Source organism: Boleophthalmus pectinirostris, unplaced genomic scaffold (genome assembly GCF_026225935.1).
Source record: "Boleophthalmus pectinirostris isolate CB_2022bp ecotype Guang Dong unplaced genomic scaffold, ASM2622593v1 HiC_scaffold_13, whole genome shotgun sequence".
Lineage (NCBI taxonomy): Eukaryota > Metazoa > Chordata > Actinopteri > Gobiiformes > Gobiidae > Boleophthalmus > Boleophthalmus pectinirostris.
In genome coordinates, this window is record NW_026571036.1 from 16,243,456 (window position 1) to 16,253,738 (window position 10,283).

The 10,283-nt window shown below is 39.3% G+C and overlaps 1 protein-coding gene across 1 annotated transcript; it reads right to left on the reverse strand.

The window, feature by feature from the left end:
* Nucleotides 1-17: 17 nt before the first annotated feature.
* Nucleotides 18-9,945, reverse strand: unc93a (unc-93 homolog A). Its single transcript, XM_055149487.1, has 8 exons — nt 9,733-9,945; nt 8,567-8,748; nt 7,188-7,417; nt 6,395-6,520; nt 3,899-4,110; nt 2,538-2,673; nt 1,744-1,875; nt 18-1,264 (listed from the first exon to the last, which is right to left on the reverse strand). The coding sequence occupies exons 1-8, from the start codon at nt 9,820-9,822 to the stop codon at nt 975-977; spliced, it is 1,398 nt and encodes a 465-aa protein (XP_055005462.1). The 5' UTR covers nt 9,823-9,945; the 3' UTR covers nt 18-974.
* Nucleotides 9,946-10,283: the final 338 nt, after the last annotated feature.

The following is a 10,283-nucleotide window of genomic DNA, read 5'->3' on the forward strand; positions in this document are numbered from 1 at the left end:
TACAAGTAAATCAAATAAACAAAACAAACTTGCATTTAATCGATTACAGAAAAAAACATCCACATAAGAAGACTTAATAATATCCTAAACCAGAAGACAATGATCACCCACCTACAAAGTGCATCAGATTTCTATACTTGATTTTACTGTGGCGGGTTTGCTACATCCAAGTTTCATTGTATTTTGTTCAGTAATAAATCTAATCTACTGAGAAGTACACTGAAATTGCAAAGTGTGATGCTGTGAAATACTAAAATAAAATTTTAAGTAAACAAAAACATTTCACAAACAAGACTTTAAAGAGCTGCATAATAAAAATCCAGTTAATTTTCATTCATAATTTGCTTCTTGCTCATATTTAACGTGTGATGTCTCGCTAATACTCAAAGTGTTGCAAATAATAAGGTGCAAATAAAACAAATAACATTTAGAGGCTGATGAGTGCAATCATCATATATATATTCTGTAATTCTATATACTCAAGCTGAGAGATCCTTTTGAATTAAGATTAAGATACAGTTATTGCTAATAATGACCCAGGGATTTTTAATCTAACAGGTCTACAGCCAGTCTTCTGTCAGTATTTTGTTGGAATAAAGTTTAAAGTATCAGAAATGTATGTTTCTTGTGTAAATAGTAGTTGACTAATAGTTTGGATGGAATTCTCCTAGTGTGAACGATATGGGACTCTCTAAAATAAAACTCTACTCCCCTCCAAAAAATAAAAAAAGATAAAAGTATTTAGAGTAGAAATTAGAAAATCGCTAAAACCTGTCATGTGTACCTTAAATTGGCACAAATTTAATCGATGTATTATTTGAATAAATTAATCTTTTTATTTGTACCAGTATATAAAAAGACAACTTAAAATAAAAAAAAAGAAAATCATCTAATCCAATCTAACACCGCTTATGTGTACAGTGTTTGATGTGATAGTTGATCTAAAGAACAGCCCTGTGTGAACTTCCTCATCTCTATAGCTGCGTCTGTGCTATCAGATCCTTCTCGCTCTTCTCTAAGACTTTCTTTTGCTCAGAGGAGTGGCCCTGTTCTATGGGGGGCGTGGGGTTCTTGTACTCGTGCCACTCCACTATGGGGTATGTGATCATGCTCAGCACCAGCACAGCCAGCACAATGTACAGTTTATACTCCAGACACAAGAAGGTGCTGTAGGCGAAGGCGATGACGAAGCCCAGGGACTCCCACATCCTGTAGTTGGCAAACGCCGCCTCTTTGTCTCGAGGGAACAGGACGCCATACAGGGCTGAAATGTACACAAATGAAAAGGGATGTATTATAAATGAACTTAAACGTGCTATATTACACAAAATTTACTGTTGTCATCATCATTCACTTACTCAAAGTTTTGTTTCGATTCATTCATACATGTTTGCAGTAGCATTATTCAGAAAAAAACTGCAATACATTTCTGCCAGTATTTATAGGCATCTATAGTTGCCTACAGTTTTAATAAGTATTAAGTATGTGTTGGGTTCATTGGGTTATATGCAATAAATTGAGGACTTTTTCCCCATTCAAAAGTTGTAAGATTTTGTTTTAAATTGTTAATTGCTACGGCAACTGCCCTATTTTTCATCATTCTGAAACACATAGAGTGAAACTTCAAAATAATATTACTCAAGTCAAAGTACAGTTAGAACAAAGTTAGTCAAGTGGATACTAAATATGGAAAATATTTGCTGTCCATGTGTATTTGTACTACAGTATCTTAAAAGATCCTACCATTGGTTTGTGTTTGCCAGACTGCATCAGCTACTCCCCATAAGATCGGAAAGACAAAAAACACAGGCAGCTGGTCCGGGTCGGGTCTCCACAGCAACAGAGCAATGATAGACCCCAAGTTTATCAGAGCGGCTGGAACAATAGAATACAACTGTAAATTTCACTGTTGTCTAAAACACAGATTATGAAACAGGTCAGCTCAGGATGCCAGTGGCTTATAAGTTCGTAGGTGTGATTCTTGCTCTTGTCTTGCCAAGAGACATAGTCCCTCCAGCGTTTCCTGGGTCTTCCCCGGAGCCTCCTTCAGGTGAGACATGCCCAGAACCTCCCAGGGGAGGCGCCCAGGAGGCATCCGGGACAGATGCCCGAGCCACCTCAGTTGGCTCCTCTCGACGTGGAGGAGCAGTGGTTCTACTCCGAGCTCCTCCTGTGTGGCCGAGTTCCTCATCCTATCTCTAAGGGAGCGCCCAGCCAGTTTGTGGAGGAAACTCATTTCGACCGCTTGTATCTTGTCTTTTCGGTCATGACCCAAATCTCATGATCCTAGGTTATAACTTTATAATAGGTAATTAGACGACTCTATAAATGTGTCCTCTTAAATGGTCCAGGATCATAAAGTTAATCTTATTGTGATCTTGTCCCGATCAACAAACTAACCCACTAAAATACAGCAAATCTACAGTGAATAAAAGTACGCCAACCCAGGCTGATTTCTCCAAGCACTGGAGAGGTCTGGGACACTGTAATAGCAGTTCTAATATTGTGTTCTGAATGGTGTATTTTATGTGACATACCGAGGAAGAACAGAGCAGCGCGGCCAGTGTACCGAGCCAGGCGTCCAAACAGGAACGACGAGAGAGAGTTGGCCGCTCCAAAAGACATCATCACAAAACCTACAAAGTGTATCCCCAGGGCACATGTGACATAGTTCTGGAAGAGATAGACGATACATCAGGTCAACTGTTAAGTACATGTGTTTTGGTACATGAAAAATGTCAAATTACCACTAAAACTTGCTGTTGGCCATTTTTAAACCAAACCATAAAGTAGAATTATCCACAAAACCATTCTAAATGTACAATATTGTTAACAAAACATTAGCTGCAATAAACAATTAGCAGAATGCAACATTTTAGACTGTATAATTTAAGTTCATAATTCAACCTTCTACAGCTCAATTAGCATATTGCAAAAAAAAAAAAATCCTCACTAGTACAAATAAAAAAGTACTTAACAAATAAATATTGACCCCAGAAAATGATTGTTCCATCAAACACAAATTGAATAATAAGTTGATATAGTAATTATCGTGATAGACCTACTTGTACATTCCCTTTTTGTTCTACTTTTAGTATTTTGACTTTCATTTTATACTTGGACTTATATAGAGCCTTTCAAGACACACTCACACACTACATCGTAACAACATTCATATTAGACAAAGTGTCTTGCCTATGGACAAAACAACAGTATGCATTAGATTGACTTAAACTGATCAGCGCCACAAAATGTTACCTGAAATATCATTTTTTGTGTTGTTAAGATTGTCAGTGCATTACAATTTAAAGTGGAACTACTTGATGAAACTGTGTATATGGTGTTTTAATGACATAATCTACTGTTCCCTGACATTTTTTGGCAACATCAACTGGATTTGCAGCTTTGTGGTCAAAAATGCCTAAATTTCAGTTTCTTGTGTCTTCAGTGGCCTCTGCAATTTCCAGTAGTCCAGGAGTTTCTGATACAAACACCTGTCTGCAGGGGTTGAGTTTGAAGTGTGGTATTAGGTGTTTTGTCTCACTTGAACTTTTGGATTGGGGGTCCAGAACCGTCTTGTTTCTGTGGATGTGTCATTGCTTTGCTTTAAATGTTCCATAATATGACATTAAACAGATTACCTTGCGTGTATTGAATTACAGGTGGTTTTATTGCTCCAAAAACCAGACATTCTGACCGTGCCTCTCAAAAGATTTAATGCCATTAAAACATTTCAGACAAAGCAATAACATCTTCAGCTAGAAAAGCGAACCCTCCACCAGAAAAGTTACACAATGCACCTTTAGGTGACCTAGTATTTAATGGACTGATTTCTGTTGACTCTTCAGCCCTCTGTACCACACATGCGGTGGGCTTATACCGTATAGTGACCTCTGACCTTGGTGTACTCTCCAGACAGGAAGCTCTGCTCAAAGCCACTGTACATGGTGAGGGGGATGAGCGTGAGGAGCCTCCAGTCTTTGAGCAGTCTGAACGTGGCCAAGAAGGTGTGGCAGAAAGGCTCCCGCTGCTCCCGGAACTCAGTCGTCTGCTGTTGGTCGATGTTGTCCAGGAAGATAGAGATGATCAACATGGCCAGCACACCCACGCCTAAAAACAGCGGCAATATGTTGGAAACGGCGGGAACTACCCAGAAAATCTACTTACGAACGAGTGCTGTTACTTCAAAATAATATTAGGCTTACATAAGTAGAAATTTAAAAGTAGGGTGTAAAACGTAGCCTATTTAGGGGAGTAGACAAATTAAGAGTCACATTTTATTTAGCCTGTAAAAAAATGCTAAATCTGGTGGACTATTTGGTAGCTAGCAGGCTACGACACAATGGTAAAAACCTGACAGTGTGAGGGAATTGGGGTACTTTCCTAAAGGGGAATTGGTAAAATGACTCAAATACAAATGAAGTGAGTAGCCAAAGTGAGTAGGCTGCTCTCACCACTGGTTGTCGCTTCATTTCTAGGCCTCTATGATGAATGTGGGGGTGAAGCTCTTTTTTGAAATGATCTTTACCACCAGCACCAGTGTGTTTTTCATCCTTTCCAAATCACACATAAACTGTTTGTAACCTGGGTAAAAGTTGATAAAGTGTTTTATGATGAGTCAAAACTAGATGATAAACTGCAGTATACAGTCTGTGATGTAGCTTTTGGGTGTTTGCTGTTGATGACACTGCTGCATGAGTTTGTTATAACTTTATAATAGGTAATGACTCTTTAAATGTATTCAGTTACTTGGTCCAGGATCATAAAGTGAGTCTTATCTTAAAGGACAAAGTCAATCAAGACCATATTTCTTTTTCTTGTTTTTGTGTTTTTGTATTATGAAGGAGTATAACTGTCTTATTTTAAAAAAATTATAATAATAATTATGCAGGTGCTACAAAAATAAGGTTGGAACATTTCGACGTTAAAGTAGAAATTTTACGAGAATAAAGTTGAAGCAGAAAAGATAATTTACAAGAATAAGGTCACAATTTTATGAGAATATAGTTGTAATTATAGGGGAATAAAGTCATAGTCAAAGTAAGGGAATAATTTTATCAAGATTTATGTGCTGATCAATGTCAAAAGACAGAAGAGCAATTCACCACCACCACAAAAGAATGGTGCTCACAGTATTTGATCTGAAAGCTTAAATAAAAACATATCGATGCTGGATGTAGAACTTTATATTGCTGGTCTTTTAACAACTGGCGAATTATTTCCCGGGAGTGACCCCCATGCGCCTCTGCGTGCAGCTGAGTGCTCCTGGGCAAGACACTATGCTCCAATCCACAGTCAAAGACAGGTGAAGGAGACTCAAGGCGATTTTCACCATTAATCCTTTCCCTTGACTTTGTGCTTTCTACCCTTGTTTGTTTTCAGGTTTGAGGAGCCGTGCAAACCGGGCAGTGACAGCTCATGTTTACAGTCTGTCCGGAACATCCACAGATCACAGAGTGAACGCAGCGCAGAGACTGTTCTGGGGAACAGCCAGGGCAGTATGTTGTGGTCAATTCCACAGAAATAATTTGGGATGAAACCAATTTCATCTCTGTGTATTGGACTAAACTGTACTCATTTAGAGACAGAAACAGGACAGTGCAGTGGCAATAGGGCTTTTTAGGATACATTATAATCTGAATCTGGCTGAAGTGATCCACTATGAGCACATCTTTGAACAGGGATTATGCCAAGTGCCCATGTTTAGACGAGTAGAGAAACTAAGATCAGGGAGTGGAGTATGGGTAAAGATCGCTCTGAGACTCCTCCACCTGTTTCCGGCATGGAACACAGCCTGTGCCCTCTCCAACAAGGCTCAGGGAGCACCAGGTTCTGCAGGCTTTGCCCCTGGAGACTGGTCACTCCACGGGGAGAAATGTGGCCTACTTCATCCAACAGTTTGTGACAGATGAGTACGAGTGGAGAGGTGGCAGTCAAACAGCAATCAAAGCAAATGCAGAGTGCAACAGACTGGCATTTGGATGAGTGAAAAGCTTATATTATTTCCATAAAGATGACATTTTACATGTCCTATGTTTGCAAGTTATTAGACAGATCACAAGCACAGAAGCAGCTACATTTCTCCCTGTGGAGTGATCAGGCTCCTCCCTATTGCCTCTACACGGTCCTGTTTCTGTCTTCAAATGTGTACACTTTAGTGCAATACACAGAGCTGAAACATATTTTTTATGACCCATAGACTCCGTCATATCTGACCACGGTGAGGAAAAAATAATGTTACCATAAAAAAGGGCTGGTAACACCTTTACAGCACTGAAATTAGAGTCTGATTCTCAACCAAACTCATTGCAGCAGACCTCAGCCTTTATCTCTGTAGTGATACTTTGTGACTGGCACAGTGCTATTGATCGTGTGTTTTCTCTGCTGTTTTTACCTATGTACGCTCCCACCAGGGTCCACACCAACTTCTGCTCTGGCCTTATGGTGGTGCTGTTGGAGCTGATGTTCAGGCCACAGTCTGCTGCCCCACACGTCTGTAACTGCTCCTCGGGTATGTCCGCTAGAACACACACAATACATTTTCTATTCACACTGTATACTGTATATTAATATCTATATTAACTACCAGTTACTACATGAAGAAAAGAATCAGAATGAGCTGTTTTCTCCATGAGAAAAACTGTCAGAATCTCCATATTAAACAAACAAACTGGCACAAGATCATTTTAAAAATAATAAACTAAATGAAAAGATAAGATAAAAGATAAGAAGAATAAGAAAAAAAAACATCGGTTTGTTTCCGTGCGGTATGATTGAGATTATTACTTTTATCACAAACTCACACCCCTGAAGGTAGTAAAGAGTTAATCTTTGTTTTTCAATGAATCTGTTACAGCCAGTTCCAGTTAACTGCCCTTCTTTAGAGAGTTCCTGGTGACACACTGTGACTCTGGGCACTACTGGTGGGCACTACACACATGAATAAATATCAGCTGTGTCAAGTGTGGAAACCATTGTAGGTGCTCTATGTGCCATTTCTGAAGGAGATGAGGCCATCTACTTTATAATTTGTTACCATTTTACCTGCAATTTTCCACAGTGTGACATTAAACATATCTATATCCAGGCCAAATTACAGGCCAGCTACATTCTTTGGTAGTAAAACACTTGAATCAAAAAGTTAAATTCACGTTTAAACTACAAAATGACCAGTAGATTCATGTTACCTATGTTTGTGTCCTGTCCAAAGATGAGTGAAGACATGAGGTTTCCCCACACAGCAGACGACTGAAAGATGAAGAAGAAGATCCCAAAGTACATGTTTATGACGTCTGAGCCCTTTTTGCCCTCTTTGGCTGCCTGGGTGTTTCCCGCGATGGTCAGGTATGTACACTTGGCTGACCACAAGGGGGAGCCACCCAAACCCAGAATCACAGAAGTGGGGATGAGGGTATACCTTTGGGACAAACAACAATACTGTTTCAAACCACAATCCACCTGCTCAGAGCAAATGTAGATCAAACTCTACTGCTTTTTGCTAATTAAAATTTGTTAATTTAATTCAGTTCAGTTTAATTCAAGTGCTTTTTTAAATGATCAGCAATAGCATTATTCTTACTTTTCCCTTAAACTATCCCTTTTTCCCTGGCATCCCATAGGAAGGCAATTTTACCATTCACATTTGAACTCTAAGTTTTACATGTGACCTCTTGGGCACCAGAGCAGTGGAGGAGACCAAGGAGATGGTCCCCCATAGCCCAGACCCTCAGGCCTTGCCAGCTCTGACCAGGGAAACCTTGCGGCGATAACAGCTGGTCAGTGTTTGGCAGGCAGTGAGTGTTACTCTTAACACATTAAAATTTAGTTCATGGACAAGAGTATAGAACTTACTACCTAATTCTTTTGTACTGCCTCTTACTACATTAGTTTTTAAGCATTGCACTAGCACATTTTGGTCTACAGTTTTATGTAAAATCGACTTTAATGAGCTTGTTATTAGCTTACTTTGTGCTTTATTGTCAGTGTACCATATGTTTTTATTTACCCACTGTCTCCTCCCACTGTCCTGTTCTTCACTGAAATAATGAGTCATGAGTCATTTATGATTAAAAAATGTCACACAGCCCACATATCAGATCTGCCCTTTGAAACAGGAAGTAAATTAACCTACTTCTATTTCTGTCTAGATCAATATTGTGATTTCCAGCGGACATACATACTAAATAAGTTAATAATAAAATGGATTCTTATGAGCTTTAAACCATGTTAGAATGTTGTTACCTCATCTAAAACATAAAGTTGTGTTTTGTTTCATTCACACATGTTTGAGTAATCCTGCATTATTAGTCTGTCTACATCTCCAACATCTCCTTGTGATGTCATGGATCAGTCGTTTTCAAGTTAACAACTACCTTTAACGTTTAATTCAGTAGAGATTGTCAGTTCCAGGGCTGAAATTGCCTACCATCATTTTCTGTCTAAACATGTGTGCATGAAACAAAACACAACTCCAGGTCTGTTTGTGATGAGGAAACAACATTATAAGTCAACATTTGAGCCTCGTGCCTGTGTGATTATGTAGTACGTAATGTAGTGAAGCCTGTACCATCCGGGGTAGAGGTTGCCTAAAGAGTAGGAGACGTAGCAGCCCATGCCCACCACGATGGTCCACTTGCAGCCCAGGTTCTTGATCATGATGGGCGGCAGGAACATGGATGACACGATGATGGAGGCGTAGATGACACTCAGAGAGGCCACGCCCATGCCCTGCTCGGCATTCAGACTGCTCTGCAAAGAAAATAGGCTTTGTTTATATTCCACCAGTCTGTACCTGTCTTCGTTGAGTTTTTAGTGACACTTTAATTGGTGGGTGGTTAGATGACTTCTAGGTTTTGGTTCTTAGAAAGGTGATGAAAAAATATGTTTAGTAAAGATGTCAGGCCTTAGTTTTTAGAAGCAGTAGTAGAGGATAGTTAAAATTCCTATATTATGCATCATTGTAAGCTTTAAGCCATATTGGAATGTTGTTACATCCTCAAAAACATACCTGGAGTTGTGTTTTGTTTCATTCACATGTCTGAGTAACCCTTTATTATTAGTCTGTGCATGTCCAAAGCTCAAAATGCTCTCCTCCACCCCGAGATGCCACGAAGTGTTAATTTTCATGTTAACAGCTCCTTTTATCTTTAGAAGTCCAGAAAGATCGGCAATTCCAGGGCTGAAATTATCCAAATGATTCTAGTGAAGTTGTATGGAGTTTAAAAAACACATTGGAGCACTTCTTTTATTACCACATGACATCACAAGGTGGAATATTTTCCCTTTGTTTTGTGAACGAAACAAAACACAACTCCAGGTATGTTTATGATCAGGAAAAAACATTTTAACATATATCAGAAATTTGTGCCGATTAATAAAAGAAGATCCAGAGGAAGAGATAGCATTGGTCTCTGTCTCAGATTTTCCAGTAAGTTTGTTATTTAATGACTCCCACTATACTGTTGGGTGGAAAAGTTGTTGTCCTTAGTAGCCTAGAGTCATAAAGAGAGGCAGGAGACTCTGGATGTCTAAAGCAGGAGAAGTTATTTAGCATCAGTACAGGACCTGGACATATGAACACTCAAAACATCAGTGGTGATATTGCCTTCTAGTCTGCCTATTCTCATTCAAAAAAAATAAAAAAATGCAGATTGTAGATAGAGCAAACCGCATAGAAATGTCAACAATAAGACTGGAGGTATCTTGCAATGACCATGCAGAGGTGTGTTTTACCTGTAAACTCTGTAGTCCACCATACGCCGTGAACAGGGACAAAAAGCCGATGGACACCACCAGCACATTCTTGAAGTTTCGGCTGATCATTGTGGCTCATCCAGATGATCCAAAACAATTCAGGGAAACTAGCAAGACAACCAAACAGAAGAATCTAAGAGAAGAACCAAACAGAAGAACCAAAGGAGAACCAAACGTAGCAGTTGTCAGTAAAACACTGAAGAGCCTTGTCAGTCACACTGCAAATTTACTGTGACACGGAGCACAAAGTCCAAAGCAGAGTCCCGGCAGATTACCATAGAAAACCTTATCGCAGTGACAGGCCTTAACCACGTACAATAACATTTTATTTGAGTTTTAGTAGTTTCCTTGTTGTTTTCGTGATGTCTGTTTGTCCCTCCTAAAAGAAGGATCATCAAAGGTCAGAGGTCAGAGATTAATGTACAGCTATCTTTGCTTTTGCTCCAGGTGCCACTATATCATATATGCAAAATAGTATCAGCTCTTAGTGCTTATACTAATAACATTACAAGAATTCTCTTCTGGCACTA

Excerpts from the sequence above, each read along its gene's own strand:
- unc93a (XM_055149487.1), bottom strand. The coding sequence starts at position 9,822 with ATGATCAGCCGAAACTTCAAGAATGTGCTGGTGGTGTCCATCGGCTTT. Across the intron at positions 6,521-7,187 it reads TGGACAGGACACAAACATAG|CGGACATACCCGAGGAGCAG; the intron begins GTAACATGAATC and ends TGTGTGTTCTAG. Across the intron at positions 1,265-1,743 it reads CTGGCAAACACAAACCAATG|CCCTGTATGGCGTCCTGTTC; the intron begins GTAGGATCTTTT and ends TGTACATTTCAG.